This window comes from Chionomys nivalis, chromosome 19 (assembly GCF_950005125.1).
Source record: "Chionomys nivalis chromosome 19, mChiNiv1.1, whole genome shotgun sequence".
NCBI lineage: Eukaryota > Metazoa > Chordata > Mammalia > Rodentia > Cricetidae > Chionomys > Chionomys nivalis.
In genome coordinates this window covers 60,115,067-60,142,100 of record NC_080104.1, presented here as the reverse complement: position 1 = coordinate 60,142,100, position 27,034 = coordinate 60,115,067, and the positions used below count along the sequence as shown (strand labels likewise).

The window sequence follows — 27,034 nt, the reverse complement described above, 5'->3', positions numbered from 1 at the left end:
TCACAGGTTTCCTTCAGTATTCAGGTTTGCTCGGTCTGTTCCCTGAACCCCAGAATCTCTAGCTGGGCCTCCTGCGGAGATGCTGATCAGAGAAAGAGGGCCGGAGAGGGCTGGGGTTTGCCTTGTCGTCATCTTGTCTGGTTTTGAGGGAGTTTAATGCCTTTGCAGTCGTTAAGGGGGAGGTACTGGAGGTCTCCTGCTGAAACGAAGGACAGCTTGACCCTGAGTTTAGTAGGAGGTGGCTGGCACCTGGTGGGTTGCTAAGCTAGTGTGGCCGCGAGATGCTGACTTCCCAGCTCCTTCATGGCGTTCCAGTAGTACCTAAAAGTCCTTGTCTGGAATTGTGCCAAGAGCTGCCTAACCAGTGGTTCCGCTCTCTCACTGCTACGGTATGTGCCTTGCTCTTGGACTCTTAGTGGTGCTGTTTTCTACTAGACTCCCTTGTATGAGCACCACCTCTCCTAGCTCTCCCCGCTCATTTCCTTTCCGTCCTCTTTTTATCAAATAAAGTTAGACAAGTTTGGTGTTAAAAATGGCTGGGAAAGGTGAGATGTAATTGCTGGTGACTCCTCGTTTGGCAGATGCAGAGGGGGTCCAGACGTCGTGGTTAATGTCTTCATGTCGGGATGTACCTCAGGCTCACCGTAGTGAAAAGACTGCCCCGATGTCAGCTCGCATGACCCCACACTCTTCATTTCCTTTAATTCCTCTTCTCATTGGCAAGCACACTGTGAGTGTGTCCGTGTGCGGCAGTCTTTGACGTGCACTTGCCGTGGAAGGACTCGAAGCTCCTGAGCTCCACTTCAGATTCGCACCTAAACGTGTCTGTGTGGTGTTTGTACTCGTCCATTTCATTCAGCATGGTGCCCTCCCGGTACATTTATTCTGCTGCAAATGATGGGATTCCCTCCTTTTTCAGGGCTGAGTAGCTTCCCACTTCCTTTTCCTGATCATTTGTCAATGGACCCTCCTGTTGATTCTGTGTCTTGGCCTGTTATCCCAGCTTTGGGGAGGTAGAAGCCAAATGACCAAGAGTTCAAGGCCATTCTGGGCTACAGGAGGCCCTATCACAATAATAAAGATGTACTTTTGTGTCCTTTGCCCATCTTTACATTGCCTTGTTTTCTTGCAGTCAGTTGTGTTCGTGTGTTTCAGATGTTAGCTGCTTCTCAGGTGCGTGACCTACAGGTGTTTCTCGTGTTCTCTGCCGCTTGTTCCTGTGGCTGCTCAGTTGGCTCTTCCCTAATACTTCTTTCCTGTGGCTCTGAGTCAGTGTGTGAGGCTTCCTGGAGAGGCCCGCCACACACCCAGCCGCTGTTAGGAACACCGTGGTGCTTTCATTTCTTTGTATTGGTTCTTCCATGTAAAAAGCCTCGCGGTGAGAGCGCTTGGCTGCCATGTTCTGACTGCCGTGGCAGAACACTGCATCAACATGGAAGTGCCCCCAAGGTCACCACTAAGAGCACTTGTCTGCTTTCACCCATAGCGTCTGTGTCCTGTGTGTTTGTAAAATGGGGCGCTTCTATTTCAGTGAGGTTCTTTCCCAGGCTTTCAGCATGCTGCACTCACGTCAGGACACACAAGCCCAGCTCTCCGTTTTTACTGTTAACAGCTGTGTTGTATTTCATGTTGTGGGTGCACCAGCGCCTTAACTGCTTGTCTCTCGGTGTGCGTGTGCTTTTAGAATCTCTCTCTTCTCGTGAAGTAGTCCTGTGTGAGCATGTGCTGTGTGCACATGTACAAATGTTTCTCTTGGATAGTTGCCTGGAAGTGAAGCTGCTGGCTCCAAGTGAACGCTATTCTTGGTTTTGATAAATGCTGCCAAATTGTGTTCCCAATGGAGTTGACTAACTTCAAACTGTTCCGGTGGTGTGCTTGCTTTCACGAACACATGATAATTCCACATCAGATAGGTGGAAAGTCGTACATAATGGTGTACTTTGTGTTCTTTTTGGCTGCATCAACTTTCTACTTTTTAAGACTGTCTCATGAAAGGGTTGAGGGTTCAGGTCAGTAATTGCCTGGCCATACAATCACGAGGATCTGAACTCAGTGCCCAGCATTGAATAAGGTGTGGTGGCACACCCTACAATCCCGGTGGGGAGGATTGACAGGAGGGCCACTGGGGCTTGCTGGCCACCCCATCTTGTTTAATTGGTGAACTTGAGATCCTGGTGAGACCTTGTGTCAGGAGAAGGTAGACAGCGCCCACTGAAAACATTGGAGGTCGCCCTCTGCGTCCCCCTACGAATTTCTCACAAAGCCAGATGTCATCGTTTGTGTCATCCCAGTACTCAGGAGTTTGAGGCCAGCATGGACTGCATGTTTTTCCTGTCAGCTCATTAAACCTTAGGGTGTGGTGGGCGGGGGTGGTGGCAGTGAAGTAGCTCAGCAAACTCAGTGTTGTGTTGCCAAGTCCATGGCGGAGTTTGGCCAGCAGGAGGAAGGAGAGAAGCAATGTCCAGAAGTTGTTCTCCGACCTCCACAGGTGTGCTGTAGCACACTTGCCCGCAGCCTCCAATGTGACGTAAAAGTCTTTTACACTTTAAGCTGGGGTTGAAGTGAACTGTCCTGACCAGTTCTCTGCTACAGCTCTTTCTGAGATCACTTCTGACACTTGCTACAGTCTTTTCTCTGCCTTATTCAGTGCAGGGTAGCCGGGGTGATGGGTGGACCACTCTGCCCAGGCTGTAGTACCGACCTTGTTTGCAGGGTGTTCCTGTAGTGACCCAGCTTCTAGCACGCAGGCTGGAAGACTGTGTCCAGATGGTTTCACTACTGATTCCTGCTTCCCAAATAAAGAATCGAATAGGACTGAAGAGATGCTCAGTGGTTAAGAACATCTGCTTCCACAGAGGACCTGTGTTCAGTTCCCAGCACACACGCGGTGTCTCACAGCCACCAGCTCCAGGGGACCTAATGCTCGTCTGACCTCTGCAGGCACCAGGCACACATGTAATGCTTAGACACATACACAGGCGAAATACCCATGCACGTAAGAAACAAATCTAAAACAATCAGCATAATGGTTTTCTGTATGAGAGGACGGCAGCCAATCTGATTTCTGACCAAACTGAGCACCGACGCTGTCTACTTACTGTGACTTTAAAAGGCAGAACCCTTGTGCCAGCCTCACAAACATAGACATGAAAATTCAACATTGTGTTTCAAAGCAGACACACCGCACAGTGTGTACCAGCCAGACCCTCACAGGTGGCAACAGATACGGTCACTCCCAGAATGAGAGTAGCTTAATATAGAAGCTGAAGCAACGCTGTGCTTAGACCATTGGACATGAAAGTTGGTTATTTTCATAGATGCCAAAAATGCATTTCGATTAAACAACTCTCCCTGATAATACTTTTAAAAGGGAAGGGTGGGATGTAGCTCAGTGACAGAATGACTCCCTAGCAGCTTGAAGGAGACCCTGGGTTTAAAACCATAAAATGTTAAAAGGGGGGGGGGATGCTTCCAACTGTCAGTACTGGCGGAATCAGAAACAAGCAAGGACTTGATGTTTGAGGCTCTAACCCAGGCTGGGAGATGGGAGACAAGTCAGAATTAGGGCTTTGAGAGCTGAAGGAGGTGACATTGTTTCCCATACGGTGTTTCTCGTGGAGATGAGACCCTCCAGTGATAGATTTTGTCAGTGGAATCACAGACATCCACAGATAAAATGTCGTGGTTTATCAGCATCCACAGGAGGCTGACTTCAGTAATCCTTTGTGTAAAATGGTATGTATCCACGGAATGTTATCCATGTGCTCTTGATTGCTCATAATTAATATTGTGTGACTGCCACACAAACGGCTTTTGCTATTCTTTTGCGCTTTTTTTTTTTGAGACAGATTACTGTGTAGCTCTGTCTGTCCTGGAACTCACAGAAATCAACTTGCCTCTGGAGTGCTGGCATCAAAGGCATGGGCCAACACTTCAGCCTTATGCAAGCAGGTTTTAGACTGTATCGTGTATAGTTTGGGTTATAATGATAAGAAAGGGGGCTGGGTATGTTCAGTAGAGATACATTTTTAATGCCTGTTTCAGCCCACTGTAGTTGAACCTGTGAATTCAGAATCAGCTGTCCCCTCAGCCAACTATCTTTTTGGAGGAAGGGGACACAGTCTGGTTTGTGTTAACTCAAGTACCCTTATGCATTTCTGACAGTGTTGGGTGCTGTCTTAGTCTGTGATCTGTACTGAGGTAGCTCCTGGCTCCACTCACCAGAACAGGATGATGCTCAGCAGCCATGTCTGGCTAGGTGGCTTGGTTTTGTGCTATTTGAGTGGTATCTCTTTGAGTTGGAAACTCTCAGAGGCCTAAGATCAAAACCGAGTAAGTGATGCCACCCAGGTGAGCCAACGGATGCTGAGCTGGCCCTTGGGTTGACCCTGAGGCCTTCTCCTTAGGCTCCTTGCTCAGTAGGTCACTGTAGGTGCTGTGCATCACTGTCTGCGTGAGCAGTCCATGGAAGCTTCTGGTTTGGTGATCTGCTACATCATTAGGGAACTGGTTCTTCAGACTTTGAAATCTCTTTTTCCTTATCAGCATGTGGAGGGGGCCGAATGTGAACTGCGTAGACAGCACCGGCTACACGCCGCTCCACCACGCTGCGCTGAATGGCCACAGGTAAGCACCAGGGCCCTCCCCTGCCCACCCTGCTCAGGTGTCTCTCTGCCTCCTATGAGGACAGAGAGAAGCAGAGTCCATACAGACCATGCAGATACTGAGTTCCTCTTCAGTGAATGACATAAGCATCCTTCTCTGCCCCACCCCCAGAAAGACCTTAAGAAAGAAGTGAATTTCACCTTTTCTCCTGGTGATCTCTTCCTGTCTGGAGTATTCACACAACGGTGGTGACTGTGAAGACCAGACTCAGGGCGGCCAGATCATAAAGATCCTGGCCCACAGGCACCCATCCCTTGATGAACACAGTAGATGGGGGGAGGGATGGGAGGCTGACTTTCTGTCTGGATAGCTGCCATTCTTCCCTTGTAAGATCAGCCTTGTGGACAGTGATTCCTAGTAGAGAGGGAAACTGTGTACACGGCCCACGTAATCCTCGGAGGTCTAAGGAGGTTATTAGAACTTGAGTGGGGCATATATGTGGAAAGTTTTCTGGAGAAGATGAACTCAGGGAAGCTGAGAGTTCCTGCTGGGAGTCATCAGTGAACCAATGTCAAAATCCCAGCACAGTACAGGTGCAGTCATGGGGTGTGGGGCGGGTTTGCCCAGATGTGGAAGAGCAGACACAAAGCGGACGGAAAAGATGGTGCTGAGAGTCAGAGCAAAGTCCCACCAAGGAAGAGAAGCTGCATGGGTATAGTGCTGGTGGCAGGGACCAGGTACTCACTGAGATTCCCATCCTTCCTTATCTTTGGTGCTGACCTCGTGCTTTGCCACTAACCCATATGCTCAGCCCTCATTTTATATGAGCAAGGAAGATTCTGTCACCTGGCCAGTGTGTGGCCATTTGATGGTTTGCTCCAGCACTGAACTCTTCTCAAGTTGAATGTGGACACCATTTCTTTTCTAAAACAACTTTAAAGCTAAAGCCCAGGGCTAGCAAGATGGTTCAGAGGGTAAAGCACTTGCTGCGTGCCCAGTGACCTGACCTTGATCCCTGGGACCCATGTTAGATGTAGAGAAATGACTTCCGAAAGTTGTCCTCTGACTTCCGTCTGTGCTCCATGGCACATGGTATATGCACAAAGAGAGAAAAGAAATATATTGAGACCCCTCTCAAGTAGTTGGGAAAGTCTGAATTAATGTGACCTCTCAACTCAGAGGTGGCAGTTTGCTAGCCAGGTTCCTCTCCAGGACCTGTGTGTAGTCACAGGGAGGGTTTTCTTTGACCTTGTGTGCCTGGGGATAATCACACATTTGTGTCTGCCTAATTAGCAATGTCACCATGAGGAAAGCCAGAGCCGCCTTTTTGAAGCTATGAGATGATGCTCTGTGTATCTGGCTTATGTCTGTGACATGGACTTTGTTCTTTCCTCATTCAGCTCCCACATCCCCAAGGCATTGGACTAGGTAGTGAGGAACATCACTTGCCGTGTTTGATTGTTTCTGTGTAAATGCTGAAACTATTTAACTGCCACAAACTGGGGAGAGATGCACAGTTTAGACAAGGAGTCCAGACATTTTCAAAGTAGTGGGAAATAGATGGGTTATCAAGGAAGGCCAGGGGAAGGTGAGTCATTGCTCGCGGTGACACATCAGTGGCCGTGGGCTTTAGAAGAAGATCTGGCAGTGAGCTCAGAGGAGGAGGTGACGTCAGAGAGAACTGCAGGACACCCATGGGAAGACCTCTGGTTCCATAAGCTCATGGTGGATTTTTGCTTTCTAGGGATGTGGTTGAGGTTCTGCTGAGGAACGACGCGCTGACCAATGTTGCTGACTCGAAAGGCTGCTACCCGCTGCACTTGGCAGCATGGAAAGGAGACGCCCAGATAGTGCGCTTGCTCATCCATCAAGGGCCCTCGCACACCAGAGTCAATGAACAGGTCGGGAGAGAGACTGTCCTCAGACATGCGCAGCTCAGGACATGGTTCCTCCTTCTCTAGGGTGACCCCCTCATCAGGAGTAGTGGGGACATTGTGTTCTGGAGGATGATTGGTTTGTTTTTTTTTTCTGTTTTTCTCTGTGTAGCCCTGGCTGCCCTGGAACTTGATCTGTAGACCAGGCTGGCCTCAAATGTAGAGATCTGCTGGGATCAAAGGCATGCCCCACCACACCAGGCCTGGAGGATGCATTTTAGATGCGAATTTGGTAGAGTTTCACACTTGCACCGATAGACTCACAATATAAAATTTGATGCAAATCTTTCAAAATGATGTAGAGTTAGTTTCAAACTCGAGAGATTACATAATTACAATCTGTGCTTGTGCCATCGGCATGCAGCACAATGTTCCTGGCGTTTGTCAGTGCCCTGTGAGCTAGCCTGTCATTTTACACAATCAGAATTTGTAGAAGTGAGCGTGTTTGTGCTAGTGCTGAAAAGATGAGCTCACAACTCGAAACCGTGTAGATGCGGGTCAGAGGTGAGCCGGTGGATCGAAGATCATTTCCATGGTGTCCTCCTCCAAGGCTGCTTTAAGAGTGAGCATATTTTGAGAAACCACAGCTATTAGAAAACAGAAAGGCAGTGTTCAGGGAAAACTACCTCGCTGAATTTGGTAGCACCTGCCTGTAATCTCAACCCTTGGGAAGTGCAGACCAAAGGATCAAGGGTTTCAAGGTTATCCTTGACTACGTAGTTAGAAGACGGCCTGGGCTACATGAAACCCTGCCTCGGCGAGTAAGGAAAGAAGGACAGAAGGATGGAAGGGAGGTAAAAATTACCCAAGCTAGCTATGGTGGTTGGTGTACAGCCTGCATCCCCACACTCAAAAGGCTGAGGCAGAAAGTTCAGAAGTTCCAGGTGAGCCTAGACTACATCAGGAGGCCCTAATCTGCAAAGAAGAAAGAGAGGAGAGAGAATCAGCAGAACCTTAAAAGGCCCCTGCATTTAATCCCTTAGAACAGCTTCTTTGTTCTTGGAGAGATATTTCATTACAAGGCTCTTGTGACCCCCACCTCGGGGAGGGGCTGTGTCGTCCCCGCTCCTGCAGTGAGCACTGTGCTGCCCCTTCTCAGTGGAATGTCAGGTCTGTCCTCAAAACTTAGGACGCCGCCTGGCAAGTCCAGTCGTCAGCAAGGCCCACACAGTTTTCCACTGAGAGCTGCCAGAGCGTGGCTTGATTCTGAAGAGGGAGGCCATCAGTTCCAGGTGCTCCCATGTGGAGCCTGGGTGTTGGCAGTGTTCTGCCAGCCTGCCATCTCCTCATGGGTGGGGCTTCCTAGTAGGTAAGCAGCAGGCATTAGACCGTTGGTGAGGATGCCCGTTGGTGAGGATGCCCGTGTACGCCATGAGGACGACAGTGGTCTGATTGCCTCCGTGAGCCTGAGTGTGGTTCTCCTGACTGAAACAGTTTCTGTCCTCTCTGGAGGAAGTACAGAGAGAAGCTTGCTTGTAGCTAATACTCTTCAATGTTGAGAAGCTGCCCACCGTTGAAGTCCTTCTCACTTCAGCAATTGCAGCAATCATTTCTAATCCTGTCTTCGCCCACTTTGCCTTGACACACAGCTGCTTGGGTTTGTGAGCCACTTGACTGTGCTAGCTTGTCTTGCTCACAGCTGCCTCCTGCCTGGAGTAGGCAAGGGTAGGGGACGCCAGCCCAGTGCTTGACCTTTGCAGGCGGGGGCTGGGCAGGCTGGCTAGGTGCGGGAAGAACCGAATGGATCTGGACAGTTAGAACCGCGCCAGTGGTCTTAAAGCATTGACGTGGCTCCATCGGATGTGTGGATAAGAGTGAGGGTCCCTGGAGCTGCCCTGCTCAGATCCAGGTCGTTTAGCCCTGAGCCCCAGAGCTGCGTGTCACTTTGATATATTTCGTCCATTTTATCGTCACATTGTCTTTTCCTTCCTTTTTATAGAATGCTCTTGAGATCAAAGAACTCAAAAAGTACGGCCCCTTTGACCCTTATATCAATGCCAAGGTGTGTACATCACGGCCAGGACCCATATCGTCTATGCTGTTTCTCCATGCTGCGCCTCTGCTGTGGTCCTCTGTCTGCCTGCCCAGGCTCCTCATCACCCTCCTGCTGCCTGCCTCAGCCCATCTGCTTTTGGCTTGTTTAGGGAGCACAGGGGCCGAGGCTTTGTTTTTCAAACCATCCAATCCAGGAAAGGTTGGGAACATCTGAAGCAGCAGGAATAGGAACCAGGACCTCAGCGTAAGCCTGCTGTATCGCGTCAGCAAAGAGATCCAGCAGACAGCAACAAGCACAGAGGATGACTGAAGCGGACTTCTTTCTCCTTTCTTTCTGCTCTCGCGTTTCTTTTGAAGTAGAATCTGACTTTCTTTCAGGTTTCTGTGGCCACGGTGGTGGTGTGGGGGACACAGGTACCGCACTTATTCCTTCAGAAGCTGTTGCTGGCCGCCGCCCTCTCCCTGGGTGTGTGCCTCTCTGTGTTGCCTAGCCAGTGCTTTGCTAGACCTGCCTGACCAGCTGCTCTCATGCCTGGAGACTTTCTCCATATAGCGGCAGAGCTCAGCAGGTGGTGGGTACGGTTCTTGTCCTCACCTGCTAACTCAGATGAAATTTGGGCTGGTGCGCATGCACATGCTTCTCTCTGTCTCTGCTCCAGCCCTCACCCCTCTAACTGCCCCCTGTGTAAGTGTGTGTGTGTGTGCGCGCGCGCATGTGCACATGCACATGCCACGGGGTTGAGTGTCTTCCTTAGTCCCTCCCTACCTTATTTTTGAGTCAGGGTCTCTCACTGAACCTGGAGTTTGCTAATTTGGCTGGACTGGTTGGCAGTGAGTTTATAGGATTCACCTCCCAGTGCTGGAATGCATACTGCCATGCCCTGCTTTGTCCACGGATGCTGGAGAGCTCGGCGTGTGCCCTTGTGTCTGTGTGGCAGGCCCTCGACCGGCTGAGCTGCCTTCCAGCTCGAAAACTGCTTCCTGAGTGCAATCTGGAGTTTGGTCTAGACATGAAACTGTCCTGGCTGGTGTTTTGTGCTTGCTCAGAATGCAACCGTCCTGGGGAAGGGAAGCATACTCTGCTTCCAGGGTTTGCACTTGACAGGCAGGGTCATCGTCCCTTTCGTCAGATGGTTTGATCTGAGGCAGTTCGTGCATCCACTCTGTTCCGGTATATTCTTTCTGTGTTCTCAGAATCTAATAGGGGACACTTACTGGAGCAGCCTTGGGGCAGAGGCAGGGAGCAGAGCATTAGAGCAGAGTCTTGCCAGCCAGGCCTTCTCCCCAGGCCTGACTCTGAGTTCTGGGCTGCAGCTGACCCCAGTAAGACAGGATTTCTCTGAGCTTTGGTTTACTCTTTTATGAAGTGGGTTGTTACTACTTTCCTTGTTGGGTTGTTTTGGAGTATCTGGTGACGAACAATACCTGAAATGGCTGTGCAATCTGCGGGGTGTTTCTGGTTTTGTTTTGCTTTTTTTTTTGTGGAAAAGGGGCCTCACTATGTAGTTCTAGCTGTAGACCAGGCTGGCCTTGAACTCACAGAGATCCTTCCGTCTCTACTTCCCAAGTGCTAGGCTTAAAAGTGTGCCCACCACGACACCTGGCTACCTGTGCTGTTCTGAAAAGGCACCAGGTGATGTTTCCAGTGCTGCTGGGTGGTTAGCAAAGTATCGCTCAGTGTGCTCAAGCTCTGGTTTGGCGAGGGGGATCTGAATGACTGTTTCCACCTGCAATTGAATTGGCTTCTGAAGCGTGAATTAATGCTGTGCCTTTGGTTCTTGGAAGTGCTTTCCCTAGCTTTTGATTTCGTGGACAGAACAGAAGATTTGAATCAGTGAACATTCGTGTCTGGAAGTGCTGCTCTGTGCTTTCTTCCCTTGAGGGTGCACACAGCACCGAGGGCTGAGCTGGGTTGTCTATGTTGGGGATGCCGGCCCGGCCCTTCTGGCGTCAGAAGGTCCCACACCCCTAGGTTTTATCTTGACTTGAGGGGGGTTGGATAGCCTGACCCATGTCTAGGAATTGTTTTACTAAAGCGTATGTAAATGCTAAATCCTATCTGGCTCGAGTACAAGCTTAGAAGGCTCAGGCACCATTTCAGGAGCAGATGTGGATTTCCCAAGCTCTCCTGTTCCCTTTCAACACTTTTCTTTCAACAGTCATCATAGCCAGTAAAAATGGAAACAAGCTGTAGCCATAGTGGAACTGCGGGAAACAGGCGCCCTTGTAAGACAGCCTCCCCTTGTAAGACAGCCTCCCCTTGTAAGGCAGCCTCCCCTTGTAAGACAGCCTCCCCTTGTAAGACAGCCTCCCCTTGTAAGGCAGCCTCCCCTTGTAAGACAGCCTCCCCTTGTAAGGCAGCCTCCCCTTGTAAGGCAGCCTCCCCTTGTAAGACAGCCTCCCCTTGTAAGGCAGCCTCCCCTTGTAAGGCAGCCTCCCCTTGTAAGGCAGCCTCCCCTTGTAAGGCAGCCTCCCCTTGTAAGACAGCCTCCCCTTGTAAGGCAGCCTCCCCTTGTAAGGCAGCCTCCCCTTGGTCTGGCCGTCACAAAGCAAGCAGCACAGGCAAACTCGTTTTTCTGACCATCCACATCTCAGAGCGGGAAGAACCTTGAACTAGACCTGACTTGACTGCATCAGAAGCTCAGAAGCTGTTGGAGAACCTTCCCTTTGAAGGACTTTTAGCTTAGGAGGGTTCCTATGCCCAGGGCTCTGCTGTGGTGAGCACTTCTTGTGCAGGGCAGTGACATTCCGCCCTTTGCCTTTCTGTCTCCCTATGAGGCTGTGACCATATCGAGTGATGTGTTTGAGACTAAGTTATTCATGTCTTGACTCCAAAACCTTAAGTTTAGTATTAATTGGATTTTCACCCAAGATCTGAGAGCAAAGGCATTAAGTTTATAAAACCGAACAAGGTGGGACACACCTGTATTCTGGCAGAGGCAGAAGAGTTACTGAAAGTCTGAGGCTAGCCTGGGTGAGGCTAGCCCGGGCTCCCTAGTGAGTCATAGGCCAGCCAGAGAGCATGATGGGACCTTGTCTGGAGACAGTAAGGAGACCCTGATGCAGTCACTAAGTTCAGAAAATTCACTCTCCTAATACGCTGTCCATGTTCACATGGACACTTGTCCTCATGATGCCACTTAGTCCTCTCTCCTTACCTCGTCCCTTCCCCTTCCTCCCTCCTTCCCACCTCCCTTTCTCTCCCCTCCAGCCAGCTATGATGAAGCTGTTGCTGTGGGTTAGGTTCAGGATCCTTGTGTGGGACAGGGATCCACAGAAGTGATGCCCTTCTCTGTCTCCCTGATGACAGTGGTGCTTGCAGGTGGTTTCATTCCTCAAGGTACAACTCAGGAGGGTCTTGGATCTGCTAGGCAACCACTCAGCCCTAGTTTTGAGACAAGTTCTGGCTGTGAGGTCCAGGCTGGCCTTGAACTCATGGTCTTCCATCCTCCTACCTCAGTCTCCTGCGTGCTGGGATTATAGGTGTGTCTTACCATACCAGCAGAATTTTAAATAATAGTTTTATGTGTCCTTATACTCTGACAGCTTTCTTTGCCAACTCTGAAGTTGGGCCAGTTCCTGGTTATTTTTAAACTCTATGTAGTTCCCAGATGAGTCTTTTTTGAGATGTATTTCTGAGCCAATTTCCTACCTGGAGGGATCCTCCTCTGTTACCTGAACAGACGATCTTCTGTTTTCTTTCCATGTTTTCCTAGTAACCTGCTGCCCGGCGCATGTGCCTGGGATGCTGGTTGCAGTTTCTCAGCCGGCTGGCATGTCTTTCTGCTGTCCACTTCGGTCCAAGTTCTGCACTACAGGAGGGAGCTGAACTCTTCTTTACCATCGTGGGGTCAATCTTTCTTTCCCGCCTTGTTAATTTTGTACGCATGGCTTTGCCTTTCTTCCTGGTCATGTTTCTAGAACCGGCAGCACAGTTGCAGATGGCTACAGCTCTGGCTCCTCACCACAGGCCTCTGTCCACGGGGACACGTGAGCCTGCCTGTGATGAAATACTCCCCCGTGGAGCTCCTTCTGTATGATTTTCTCTGCGCACATATGAATGTGTCTGTTTGTGAGTTACACATGGGATCCGAAGTTCAGTGGAATCTGCAGAGGAGAGTAGACCCCTGTTTTCTTAGACCTATTGACAGCAGCAGGGAAAACTTAATCTCAAGAGGAGTGGGGCTGGAGGGTGAGTGAAAGGGTTAGCATCAAGTTCAAGGCCAGCTTGGGCCGTGCAACCCCCCCAGTTCAGAGTAAGGTGGTGAGTGTGCCCCATGACTGCAACCTGAATCTGTGCTCTCCAAGGGATCCCTGCCCCTCTTGAGGGTCCATGAATCAGACGACTCCTTAACCTGACAGCCCTTGGCTCCAAGTAGAAACCAGGAGAGCATGTGGCAGTGGCCAGTGCTCAGCCATGGTGACGTGGTCACCACAGACAAGCTCAAGGAAGCTAACTACCAGCCTGTATCTGGCAAAGCTAATACACTCTCGGATGCTTCCACACTGTGCCAGTGAGGTGTGGTTAGGTGGTGTTTAGCACCAGGCAGGCAGTGTGCCAGGGTTGACCACGATTGTGCCTTAGCAGGGCAGCTTTAGGGCAGCTGTCATCTTTCTAGCAAAAACCAACAAAAAGACCAGAGAAAACCTAAAAAGCACTCGCTGTGTTTGCCGTTTTGGTAGGATACATTAGGGACTGAACCCAGGGCCCTGTGAGTGCTAAGCACTTGTTCTACCACTGAGCCACATTTCCAGCATGTCATTACATCTCTGTTTTGTCCCCCTCCCCCCTCCCCCCTCCCCCTCTCTCCCTCCTTTTTCCCTTCCTCCCTTGCTGGATAGTTTTGTCTTTAGAGCTTTATAATTTTTCAGTCTCTAAGTCACATGCTTTACAAAGTCTAGGACATGTAATCCTGGATGTTAGGCACCATGGCCATATGATTTGTCTCAGAGTCATTAAGTTTTACTGGTGGAGTTTTATTGAGAATAAGCTGACTTTTTGGCCCTGATTGGCATGCAAAAGTTGAGGTAGAGCCTTTTCTTAAACTTCTTTGGGTGGCACATTCCAGAAAGCTCCCATGAACTCTGTTGAAGTAGCTGTGTTTTGTCACCAGGAAGCAAAGTGACAGCCCTGAGTTTGCTCGGGGGGCCTTGGGCCCTAGCTTGGTAGGAGGTGGGCATGCCCAGTGGCCACTGAAAGCCATGTCCGTGGCTGCTTTTGCCGAGCTGTGCTGTCCCTCCGGCACTGTCCTCTGCGTCTTATTTACTTGTTTTTATCTCTGCATGTGCCCCTGCTGCCACTTTTTCTGTCCTTGTTTTCGTTTAAAACATTTCTTTGCTGTTACTCTGGCCGCTTGGGGCCTTGGTCTCAGCAGCCCGGGAACTTTCTCATCCATTTTTATGTAGCTGAGAAAAAACCCAAGAAAACAACAACCAGGAAAACAACAACAACAAAAGAAAAAAACAAACAAAAAAACCCTGATGCAGTCAAAAGCAGATGGAATTGATGCATGTTTGGGTAACTCTTCATCTGTTCCTTTTAACGTCACTAACAGAATTGAAACAACCGTAGACGTAGTTGATTGTTAACTTCTGGCGGCTGAAAGGTGCACACTATCTTGTCTTCCCCAGAGTAGCAGAAACTGCCTGGGTAAACTGAGGACTCTGAGACATGGGAGAGCCTTTCTCCTCCAGTACATGTCATCCGTCTCGAAGGACTTAATCGGCATGGCTCACATCCCCACTTTCACCCCAGCCTCTGTCCTTGAGATGAGATTGGCATCAGAGGCCTTCAGACTGCGAGTTGCATGGAGGGCAGTGTTGCAGTGGAATATTCCGCTCCCCTCACACCAAGCATCTAGGGCCTGTCCCTTTCCTGCATAAGAAGGCTTCTCCAACGTGCTCACTGTCTCATGCACCAGAAGCCACGGGAATTGCCCCATGTGCCCTTCTGCAGCCGTCATGAGGGCAGGATAGGGTCTCGATTTCTCTCAGGCCTGAGCCTGTGCCTTCCTTAGAAATGGCTGCCCACTGCTTTCTTGAGCGTGGTTTGCGGTGCTCTGCTCTGTTACTCTCTCTGCTGGCTGATTGATTTGCATGCCAGACTACAGATGACAACCTCCTTTTAAAAAGCTGTGTGGAAGGTTGTGGATGGTGGATAAACCCAGAATCGGAACCACAGGGTCGATCAAAGAAATGCTTGTAAAACCAGTTGAAGTTTAAATGAAACAATGGCAGCAGTACATGTGTGCCAGACCGTCTACCAAATGCCTGCCAAATTTTCTCGTTCCCTCGCATTCAGTATGGAGATGTGCCCTTAATGGCATACAGAGACTGCAGATGTTCAGGGAATGCTCCCCTCCTGCAGGGACGGAGGGCAGATGTGGCCTATGGTAGCAATCAGGCTGGATTATTGGGGGCGGTGACTGGATTCGGACTCCTGGAAGTTTCCAAGTATCGCTGCTATTTTCTCATTTAAACGTCAGTGGTTTTTATGGGTGATTGATTATACAGGCAGATGTTGGTCCCCTACCCCACCCCTTTCTGATATGCTGTGCTTGTTAACCCTCAGAACAACGACAACGAGACTGCCCTGCACTGTGCAGCACAGTACGGCCACACGGAGGTCGTGAAGGCTCTGTTGGAGGAGCTCACAGACCCCACCATGCGCAACAACAAGTTCGAAACACCTCTGGACTTGGCAGCGCTCTACGGGCGGCTGGAGGTGGTGAAGATGCTGCTGAGTGCGCACCCCAACCTCCTGAGCTGCAGCACTAGGAAGCACACCCCCTTACACTTGGCCGCGAGGAATGGCCACAAGGCCGTGGTGCAGGTCCTGCTGGACGCCGGCATGGATAGCAACTACCAGGTAGCAAGGCGGGCACCTCTCCTGGCACAGGGCCGATGCCGCCGGGCTGTGTGTGTGCTCAGCACATTTCACATCACACTCACGTGCTTCTGTTTGTCACTAATCTGCTGTGACATCTTAGGGGCAGACGAACTTTGTGGAGTGAGTTTAGCGGTTTTGCTTGTTTCTTTTCAGGGTGTGAGATACAGTCTTGAACCCCTGAAAAGAAGTGCTTGTGGGCCATCTCAAACCAGAAGGGTTCATTGCCTTCCCATACGTGGCCCCCACCTCCCACCCCGCCACCTTTTTTGCACTGCCAAAGCTTCAGCTGCCAACATGACTTGGCACTCCTCTGTGATGGCAAGCTTCTCTCAGTCAGTACTTCCGTAAGCTTGGTGTTGACTCTCCCTGTGGGCCGTGAGGTGCTTTTATTCCCTCTTCTCAGGAAAGAGGAGCTCAGTCAAGTTTTAGGAGTCAGCATCCCTACAAGCAGTGGGGACTCATGCACGTGGCCTGAGATGGCGCCCAAGTGGTCTTGCTGTGTGGATTTTTAGAACCCATACAAGAAATGTTGGAAAGCCGAAGCCCCAGAGGGCTCCGTGTAGCTCGGTTGCCACCCGTCCTTATCCGTGTCCTGTTTGTCATGTGACACACCAACTGTTCTCGTGACATGCTGCTGCGCTCTTGTTTGCCTTCCAGACGGAGATGGGCAGCGCTTTGCATGAGGCTGCTTTGTTTGGCAAGACCGATGTGGTGCAAATTCTGCTGGCTGCAGGTGAGGTTGGCAGCGCTGATCCCATGTGCCGGGCAGTGTTTGAGCCCAGCGTCTGTGTGTGGTTAGAGCTGTGTGACTTGGTCCTGGAACGCTGGACTGTTGATGGCTGTGGGTGAAGAATGTCGGTCGAGCTGCTTGAGAGCTACGGGAGTCCTTGGGCCTGCCTGAAATGCTCACTTCCCTGCTCCACCTGCTGTCCTCCCAGGAATCGACGTTAACATAAAGGACAGCCGTGGGCTCACTGCCCTCGACACTGTGCGTGACCTGCCTTCGCAGAAGAGCCAGCAGATAGCAGCCCTGATAGAAGGTATGGGCCGCTGCACTGTCTGGGGCCAGGGACCGCTAACCCGCACTGTGCGTGGTGCAGCCTCTCACTTTATTTTTTAAACCATCTTTCCTTACAGATCACATGACTGGAAAAAGAAGCGTGAAAGAAGTAGATAAGAGCGCCACAGCTCAGCTACCTCTCCTCTCCAGCACAGATGCCACAGCACCAAAGTCTCAGGGTGAGGCGCTTCTCCTTAGCCAGGAAAGAGGGGTAGCCTGAGGAGAGTCGTCACTCTTGGGTAGAATGGAAAGTTCTGCATTCAGATAATTGCAGGGTGTTATTAAGATTTACTCAGTTTAGTTGTCTCCCTGCTCCCTCAAGTCTTAGCAGGCATGACGCAGATTTTGGTATGGGTATTATTTGTCCTACTTTTCCATTTTCATTAAAAAAGTTGTTTTAATTAATCCAGGCCTTAACCCCAGCACTTGAAAGACAGAGGCAGGCAGCTCTCTGTGAGTTCAAAACCAGCCTAGTCTACATAGCAAGGTCCATGCTAACCAGACTTTAAATTAAAAAAAAAAGAACAAAAGTTATATATATAATATATATAATTACATATTTATAAGTATACACATATACAGTATACATACAGTATACATATATATGTGTGTGTATATATGTAGTGATTTTTACTCTGACTTTCTGGACTCTTGTGGGGCCCATCACACATGGAAGCTTATTCTTTGTTACGAATGTCCAGCCTTAGCTTGGCTTGTTTCTTGCCAGCTTTTCTAACTTAAATTATCCTGACCACTTTTTGCCTCTGGGCTTTTTCCTTTTCTTCTGTATCTCTTCCTTTAACTCTTACTCCGCGGCTGACTGGATCGCTGGGTGGCTGGCTGCTGACATCCTTCCTTGGGCTCTCATTGCTCCCTCTCTTCCTCCGTATCCTTCTGTTAATACTCTCTGCCTGCCAGCCCCACCTGTCCTTGCTCCTCCCATGTTATTGGCCATTCAGCTGCTTTTTAGGACCATCAGGTGTTTTAGACAGGCAAAGAACCACAGACAGCTTCACAGTTAAACAAACATAACATAAACAAAAGACTCACACTGTAAAATAATATTTCCCAACATTTTATTTATATCTATAAACATATTTTATATATATTTTTTTTGTTTTGTTTTCGAGACAGGGTTTCTAGAAAATAGAAAAATAAAATATTCATATATAAAATATAGAATATAAATAAAATATATTACTTGCATATAAATATAGTTTTTATATTTGTTACTATAACATATATATATATATATATATATATATATATATATATATATATATATATATATAATGCATGTGGCCAGGTGTGTTTATGTTCACTGCATGCATACATACAGGAGCTCATAAGGGTCAGAAGAGGGTGTTGGATTTTATAGATGGCTATAAACTGCCATGTGGGTGCTTGGAGCTAAGCCTGGGTTCTTTATAGAACACTAAGTGCTCTTAACCTCTGAGCCATTTCTCCAGCTCCATGTCTGCTTTATTTTGGCCTCTACTTCTGTAGGGATGTGTAATGGGCAGGGTCATCTCAAGATCAACTTAGAATTTGTGTTTGCTGTTCCTTTCTATCCTAAAACACATGGCAGCACTTCGGGAACTGTTGGTCCAATGAGGGTCTGCTGGCTAGTCCTTGTGCACATGGCAGTTGTGGCAATAAATCATTGGTGTGGAAATGGTCTGGGTGGTAAGTGTTCCTCTTCAGCAGAATTCTGTAGTTGGTTTTTTTTTTTTTTTTTTTTAACTCTTTGGGAGTCCACCACCCAGCTCCCAAATAAGTACACAGAGACTTATTCTTACTTATGAATGCCCAGACTTAGCTTGGCTTGTTTCTATCCAGCTTTTCTAACTTAAATAATCCCGTTTCTCTTTAACTACACTTTGCCTCTGAGGTTTTTACCTTTCTTTTCTTCCTATAATGTGGCTGGCTGTGTGGCTGGATGACTAGTCTCTGGTGTTTTTCTGTCATCCTTTTCTTGATCCTCCCCCTACTCTCCAGCCTGGATCTCTCCTCCTATTTATAATCTCTGCCTGCCAGCCCCACCTGTCTCTCTCTTGCCTAGCAATTGGCTGTTCAGCTCTTTATTAGACCAATCAGGTGTTTCGAATAGGGAAAGTAATGCAGCTTTACAGTAAACAAATGCAATATAACACGTCTTTGCATCATTAAACAAATGTAACACGTCTTAAACAAATGTAACACATCTTAAACAAATGTAACACGTCTTAAACAAATGTAACACATCTTAAACTAGTATTCCACAACATTCCCCCTTATTGTCTAAACAAAAATGTAAGGTTTCAACTTTAACATAGTAAAACTGTATACAACAAAAACAGTTATCAAGTAAGAATTACATTTACAAAGTCCATTTGTATTTATCAGATTCAGAAAAAAATACTTAATTATCTATCTTAGTGATTCCGAAGTTTTATAACTAAGGAAAACTGCAATTATAACTATATAGTCTCCATCAAAGACTCCAGCAGGATGTCATATTACCTAACAACAGAGATATCTGGCTGCCTGAATAGTCACCCAAACTTTCTCTGCAATGGGGCATCCATCATTGTCTTACAATGAAGCAAGAAATGACTGTCCCTTGTATTATCACAGTTCAGTGGTCGCTTTCTTCTCTGTCCTGCAGAATGTCTGGCGGACTCATCTGTGAAGCAGGAACCTCAAAGGACTGTGCTACCTTGTCCTAACAAAGTTCAGCAGCCATAGGCCATATAGCATATTGTCAGCCGTCAAGGCAAGAGCGTGGCTAGCCTTCTCACATTGGAAGCAAGCTCCATATGGAGTTTCTCTGATGCCCATCATCCTTTTATGAAGTAAATTGGTGCTGCCAGGAGCAGATGTGTCTCATTGTCGTGAAAATCCTTAGTTCTTAAACATCTTAAATACCATATTCTGTAGGTCTTTGAAGTGTTTGAAATTCACCTATCTGCCTAAAATATACCCATTTTACCTTGAAAACATACCTAATGTGACTGCAAGTTTGATTATTATAGTTTAACTTCTAACTTCATTTTTTTTTTCTTTCCCCAAGACAGGGTTTCTCTGTAGCTTTGGAACCTATCCTGGAACTCTAGAGTAGCCTCAAACTATGAGATCCACCTGCCTCTGCCTCCCAAGTGCTGGGCTAACCTTTTTTCTTAGTTATCCATTGTATTTTAAAATGAGCTATATAAGCACAATACCCCGAACAAGAGTAGAAATATGTAGTATAACAAAAATAATTTAAAATTTGTATCAATATACCAAAATCTATGCCAGTGCAAAATATCTGAGACGAATAGTTGTCTTTTTATCCTGTATTCTTATATTCTCCTAAATGATAACCAACATCTATAACCCACTAAATAGCCAAAATCTACCCACACCCACCTCTTGGGAATGTGAGTGTCGTTCTCTAGACTGCTTCCTGTTGTCTATGAGCAAAGGCATCTTTAGGGGGGTTCCAAAAGAAATTGAGATAATGACAGAGTCCTGGGAAGACCAGCAGTAACCTTTGTTGATATATATCCCCTGTCAAGATTCAAAAGGTCTTGCCCATTAAACCTGATCCATATCAACCTGGGAGGAATCCACAGCCTCTTGTTTCTGTGGAAACAAAAGCAAAACAAAACGTCTTTTCCCAGGCAGTGAATTTTTGAGTTCCATTTTATAATTAAGCATTCTTCACCTATATAGGCTCGTTCATTTCGGCAGTCCGTCTTTCAGTCCATGTTAGGAGCTGTGGTTTGCTTTGCAAGGTCGGTGCAGCAGTGTCCAGGATGCAGGCTCCCCGTCTTTTTCCATCTCTGCAGCTTACTATTTTTCATATTTCTCTACTTCTCTCCCTAAAAACTTTAGTTTTAACTACTTGCTTTTTTTCTGTGACGTCTGTACCCTTTCTCTTTTCTTGAAGCATATGCACACACACTGTAACCTGTTAAGAGGTTTTCCCATCTGAATCTGTCTTTACTGTGCATCTCTGTCCTTTTCTGACTGCGTGAGCCTTTAAATTGCTAAGTGGAATGCCTAGGACCTCTGCCACAGCTTTGTCGATGGGCTCTGTCCACACCTCTGGTCTTGAGGGCCAAGCCTTGGGCCTGTTCAGAGGTAGGTGACTGAGAGCTAGCTGCATTTGGGCCCCCGCTCTGTGCCAGTGCCCTGCACTGTGGCACGCGCTTTGTACTTAGTTTTGTGTTTCTACTTAGAGTGAAAAAGGCTGTTTAAGTTCGCTGCTGTGCAGCAGATTTCCTTCTTTCTTTCTTTTTTGTTTGTTTGCTTTTTTTTGTTGTTTTTTCAAGACAGGATTTCTTTGTGTAACAGTCTTAGCTGTCTTGGACTTCATGGACTCCATTCTGTTGACCAGGCTGGCCCTGAACTTACAGAGATCCACCTGCTTCTGCGTCCCAAGTGCTGGGATTAAAGGTGTGTGCCACCACTGCCTGGCTAGCAGAGTTCCTTAAAGGAGCCATATCCCCCTCCTTTCTTTTTCAGCTTTCTCAGGCCCTAGGTATTTGAGCCTCATGTTCTCACATTGGTATGCCAAAATGTAGTTGATTTTTTTTTTTTTTTTTTTTTTTTACTTTTTGGGGGCCCACCACCCAGCTTCCAAATAACCAAACAGAGACTTATTCTTACTTATGAGTTTGTTTCTAGCCAGCTTTTCTAACTAGTCCTGTTTCTCTTTACATTTTGCCTCAGGGCTTTCTACCTTTCTTTATTCTATATATCTTTCTTTTCTCTGCCTCTGCCTTGGGATTAAAGGTGTGTGCCACCAGGCCTGGACTGTCCAGCTCTTTATTAGACCAATCAAGTGTTATAGACAAGCAAAGTAACACAACTTTACAGAGTTAAACAAATGCAACATAAAAGAATACAACATCTTTGCATCATTAAACAAATGTTCCACAGCAGAGACAAATATAGCACATCTTAAAATAATATTCCACAACAGAATCCTTTCTGGTTTACGGAATAGCTTGTGGTGTGATGAAAGGCAAAGACAAATAACTGCTAATTGACAGCTTCCCCTAAATGTAGATGGTAATAAACAGTAAAGCAACATTAGAAGGGGAGGAATAGAACAGAGCAGAAGTGGGCGGACTTTGGACTCCCGGCCTGTCTTTGCTGGGTTCCTCAGCCCCACCCCTCCAAACTTTTCTTTGATTTTGGAATCTGCTAGCAGTGGGATCAATCATTCAGTGAGCTCTTAATTTTCGAGGAGCCCACACTGGTATTTGTGACTATTACAAGGCACTCAGGGATGCCATTTCTAGCAGTGCTGAGGAGACAGCATTAAGTCATACAGCTCCTTGTCTCAGAAAGACTTTGCTTTCCTCTGAATCACTTAAAGTGGGCTTCATGTTCGAAGACAAAACCCTGCCTCCAAAGCACAAGGAGAAGGCGGAGCGTGGCACACATCTTTAATCCCAGCACTTGGGAAGCAGAGGCAGTTGGATCTCTGTGAGTTCAAGGACAGCCTTGTCTAGTGAGTTCAGAAGGCAGGTAAACATCTTTGAGTTTGAGGGTAGCCTGGTCTTCAAAGTGAGTTCCAGGACAACCAAAGCTATACAAAGAAACCCTGCCCCCCCCCAAAAAAAAAATCAACTATAATTTAAACCATTTTAATTTTCAGTTACACATTGCCACATTTTCAGGTTAAATTGGCGTCTACATGGTATTGAGACACTGGAATGCTTACAAAAAACATAGGAATTACATATTTAAAGTAGTTTCTTTTTTGTTGGGAATTGGACCCAGGGCTGTGTGCATGCTAAGCTGAGTCCTACCACTATGCTACACTCCCTGTATTGAATCAGAAAATCAGTCCTCGTCCCTATCATTACAGTTCGGCCAGAGTGTCTGGAACCCAAGGCTCTGCCCCCGCCTCCTAATGATCGTGTTCTCTGTCTTCTCAGGGAACGTGGAGAAAGCTGTCACTGAATTGATCATTGATTTTGACACGCGTGCTGAGGAGGAGGGTCCCTACGAGGCACTGTACAATGCTGTGTCCTGTCACTCCTTGGACAGCACGGCCAGTGGGCGATCGTCTGACCGAGATTCCGTGAACAAGGAGACCGAGGCCACAGGAGCAAGATCTGCTGGAGTCAGGCCTGTACGTGACCCAGGCCTGAGCCTCCTGGGGGCTGTGCTGGCAGCTATGGGTGCTGGCTCATGTTTCAGAGGCCTGAGCTCACCTGCTGTTCTTTCAGGGGCTTGGTCTTGTCTCTCCTGTTCAGTGTGGTAAAGCTACAGCTCATACTGAGGTAGAAGCTTGTAGCCGGTTTGCATCTCTCCACCCTCACTGCCTTCACAGACATTCGTGTCTTCTGTTCTGGTTTAGCCTTGACGCTGTTCAAGCCTTTGGGCTCGTGGTTTGTTTTCTCTAGAGAGCAGGACTCCCCAGTGACAGGAATTGCTGTTCCAAGCCCTGCTTGCCCTACCAGCCCCGGGGGAGGGCATAGCAAGACTTAATCGGACAGTGTGTGCTCTTATTAGACAGTATGTCTGCTAGTTGATTCTTTATTGGCCCCATTTCATGAAAGCGGCACTGTGTTTCTCTTGTCTTGGTACTGCTCTGTCCATGGGCCTCCAGACTCCTGACTCACCTTCTCCCCCAGAGTCAGGATGCCTCATCTGTAGCCCTGTCCCTCCACACATTGTTATCCGAGTTTCTGTACTCTGGTGTTGTCCGACCTAGCTGGCTAACCACCTAGAGACAGATATGAGGGCACATGTGGGGTTTCTCCTGTTGACCTTCCCTTCTGGCCCAGCTCTGATGGACACAGTCATCCCTGACCTTTCTAACTGTGGCCTGGGAAAGACCTAGAATTTCATGGAGTGTTCTTTGTTGCCTGTCTGCTTGACCTGATGCAGTGGCAGTGTTTCCGTGTGGGTTTCAGTCAGCCCTCTAGTGTGGCAGCCTAGCAGAGTAGGAACTGCCAGTGCACTCCACACTCTGGTGAGTGGCGGAAGAGCATTTGCAAAGCGTGGCATTTCTCTTCCCTGTTGGTATCTAACCTGTGTGAGGCTTTGCTTTAAGTGGTGCTTACAGGTGTCTCTCAGTAGGGGGCGCTAGTGTCTTGCTAGAAGCCACAGCGTCCTGAAGAGAGCTGAGTAACCTTTGAAGGCCAGCTTCTGCTGGTTGTGCTAAGCAAAAGCCAGAGCATCTTGAAATGCATGCTTTGGCATGTGTGCATGCATGTGTTGTAGCCATTCTTGTTCTCCTGTTCTGGCCTCACAGAAGGACTGATGGAGGCTGGTGTGCAGCAGAGAGGGCCCAAGTGCCAAAATTCGAAACAGCATATTTGCCAATTTCTCTGGAAGTTTCTATCATTCAGCATTCCAAACTCCACCTGACCTGAAAGCCTAGGGCTGAGCCTGGAGCCAGCCCTGTCCTAAGTAAACCAACTCCTGAGTAGGGGACTCCAGCCCTGCAGAAAACAGTGAGGAAGGTGCAATGGTTCCCTAGCCTTTGGCTTTGTCACCAGGGTCAGCCTGGTCTACAAGAGCTTTTCAAGAGCAAGTTCCAGGACAGCTAAGACTGTTACACAGAGAAACCCTGTCTCGAAAAACCAAAAAAAAAAAAAAAAAAAAAAATAGCCTGGTGCTCATTCTCTGTGTAAATGAGCAGGTGGCTCCTGGGGCTCCCTGTGACCATAGGTTATAATTGAAGGGGTGACTGAAAACAAGACACGTGCTGGGCGTGGTGGCCAGACTCAGAAGCAGGAGGGTTTCTATGAGGCCAGTCTGATCTGCATAGTAAGTTCTATGAGACTCTGTCTCAAAAAAACATAGTGAGACCCTCTCTCAAAAAAACAAAACCCAAAACCCCCAAACCAAGAAATGTTTTGTTTTGAATTGAGGGTAACCTCAAACTCTTGGGCTTGGGTGATCCTCCTGCCTCGGTCCCCTGACTAGCTGAACCTACAGATTCTAAGAGATTGGTGTGGGCTGAACAGTAGTGGTGCACACCTTTAATCGCAGCACTTGGGAGGCAGAAGCACGCAGATCTCTGTGAGTTCGAGGCCAGCCTGGTCTACAAAGTGAGTTCCAGGACAGCCTGGACTATACAGAGAAACCATGTCAGAGAGAGAGAGAGAGAGAGAGAGAGAGAGAGAGAGAGAGAGAGAGAGAGAGAGATAGATTGAGCAAGGATAAATGTTCCATCTTTAGCTGCTTTTCCTGTTGCTTCCCCGGAAGTCTTGGCTTTAGAAAAGCTCTGGAACTGCGTCTTTTAATCTCAGGTTTCTTCTTTTCAGCGTAGGCTGAAAGTTGAGCCCCTGCGTTTTGCTGTCAGGTTTTTGTGTCTGTCACATAGAGTGTTTGTGCCAGTGGGGCAGTTGTGAGCTTTCCATGCTGGCCCCTTGCAGCCAGGAAGGAGGTGTTTATGGTCTTTGCTGCAGACATCAGAAACCGTGGTGCAGCTGATTGAATTGTGTCTGTGTGGGGGGTCCTGCATGTGCTCAGAGACTGGACCTTAACTTAAGGCTCCTGAGGAATTCTCTACGTAATCCTTTTTATTTCCAAGGACTAAAATAAGGGTAAGCCAGAAAGTTACTTTCTTGAAAAGGAGAGACGGTAGAATATTTATTTTTCTTCTGCAGAGGGAACGTCCGCCGCCTCCAGCAAAGCCGCCACCTGATGAAGAGGAAGAAGAATGCGTAGATAAGAAGTATTTGCCCTTGACAGCCTCTGAGGTAGAGGGTTGGGGTCACCCCATCACTGACCTAGCATTTGTTAGATGGTAGCTGTGTGAGCTCAGAGGAGGCTTTGTTCTCTTCCGCCTCTTTAAGATTTTTTTTTGTATGTGCGTGTGTATATTTATGTGCACCACACGCCTGCATGGTGCCCGTGGGAGTAGGATGAGGGCATCAGATCCCCGGGAACTGGAGTTACAGGTGGTTGTGAGCCACCATGTCGGTGCAGGGATTTGAGTCTGGGTCCTCTGGAAGAGCAGTGCGTGCTCTTAACTGCTGAGCCATCTCTCCAGCCCCTGTGCATAGAACCCAGAGCCTTGTGTATGCCAAGCAAGTATTCTGTCCCTCACCTGTTTCCCCAGCCTATTTTCTTCTGTGGAGAGAAGATCGTTGTATTTGTATGTGAGTGTGAGGCTTATACATGAGTGTGTAGGTACATGTACCCTACATGTAACAGGCACACAAAGCTATGCCACACTGTTTATGTGGGTGCTGGAGATTGCAACTCAGGTCCTAAGAGTGCAGAGCAAGCACTCTTACCCCCTGGCCCTATCACCAGCCTTGACTCCTTATCTTGTGAGGCTTGTAGCACACCTGTGTCGGCCTCTGGATCAAGGCCTTTCAAACTAAGAGTTCTGGTGTGGTGTTAGTGTACTGGCCATATGGGAAGCATAACTGGCTGTTGTCTGGGTGCCCCAGCTGAACAGTTCGACCTTTTGCCTTTACACTGTATTTGACACAAGGTTCCAGTACCCTCATCGTTGCCATTGTATGAACAGTACCATGTTACGAAGTTTTGGCGGCTGGGCCCCAGAGGCCTCCTTTCTGTTTTTACCCTTTCACTGCTTCCTGTGAAGACTGTATCTAAACACGAATCAGGTTAGAGTTGACAACTGGAAAAGATAGGACTTTGGTCTGATTACTTTTGCTACATATTTTATTTGCAAGTTTATTAAATAACCAAGTTTATAAAATTAAATAAAAAAGATATAGGAGGTATGTAGGAGGGTGAGAAGGAAAGAGGTGATTTATAACAGTCTACCTTCTTTTTTCAAGACACGTTCTCGCTAAGTATCTCTGGATGGCCTCGAACTCACAGAGATCCACTTGCCTCTGCCTCCTGGGTGCTGGGATTAAAGGTCAGTGCCACTATGTCTGACTACAAGCTACCTTTTTAAAAAAGATTTAAAAATGTTTTATGGCCAGAAGGTGGTGGCACACGACTATAGTCCCAGCACTCAGGAAGCAGAGGCAGGTGAATCTCTTTGAGTTCGAGGCCAGCCTGGTCTACACAGAAAGTTCCAGGACAGGCTCCAAAGCTACAGAGAAACCCTCTCTCGAAAAACAAAATAATTTTTTTTATTATGTTACAGTGTGTGTATTCAGAGGACAGGGTTTTTTCTTCAGTTATGTATTCAGGAGACTGAACACAGGTTGTAGAGGCAGCAGCTCTGCCTGCTGGGCCATCTGCCTGGTGGGATGTCTGTGTGTGATGTGAGATTCATCCTTTGAAAATGTTTCCTAATAGCCTGAAATTCTAAATCAGTTGAACTGATGTAGTTGATGTTTGGAAGACCATGACAGTGAGAGCCCTGAACTTTCCTATCTGCTGTTACTATGGATGCACAAATATAGAGGAGACATGGCCTGAGTCATTGTTCTCTTAATGATCCAGACAGGATTTTTTATTATTTTATTTTGTATTTATGGTATTTTTTTTTGGCATGTGTGTCTGTCTGTCTATCTGTGAGTCACAACTGTGCCTGGGATCCTGAGAGGCTGCAGAAGGCATCAGATCTCCTGGAACTGGAGTTTCAGATGCTTATGAGCAGCCCACTGTGGGTGCTGGGACTTA

General features: G+C 47.8%; 1 protein-coding gene across 6 annotated transcripts in view; it reads left to right on the top strand.

The window, feature by feature from the left end:
* The window catches only part of Anks1a (ankyrin repeat and sterile alpha motif domain containing 1A), a 161,904-nt gene that overhangs the window by 55,067 nt on the left and 79,803 nt on the right, over window positions 1-27,034 (top strand). For 4 of the 6 annotated variants that reach the window (XM_057752058.1, XM_057752057.1, XM_057752055.1 and 1 more), the window contains exons 2-10: window positions 4,546-4,626; window positions 6,350-6,506; window positions 8,479-8,541; window positions 15,106-15,402; window positions 16,081-16,156; window positions 16,362-16,463; window positions 16,561-16,662; window positions 22,399-22,595; window positions 25,087-25,179. In XM_057752058.1, the coding sequence (XP_057608041.1) occupies window positions 4,546-4,626; window positions 6,350-6,506; window positions 8,479-8,541; window positions 15,106-15,402; window positions 16,081-16,156; window positions 16,362-16,463; window positions 16,561-16,662; window positions 22,399-22,595; window positions 25,087-25,179 (1,168 nt within the window). The remainder of the gene's footprint in view (window positions 1-4,545; window positions 4,627-6,349; window positions 6,507-8,478; window positions 8,542-15,105; window positions 15,403-16,080; window positions 16,157-16,361; window positions 16,464-16,560; window positions 16,663-22,398; window positions 22,596-25,086; window positions 25,180-27,034) is intronic. The other 2 variants (XM_057752060.1, XM_057752056.1) reach the window with 1 other exon arrangement.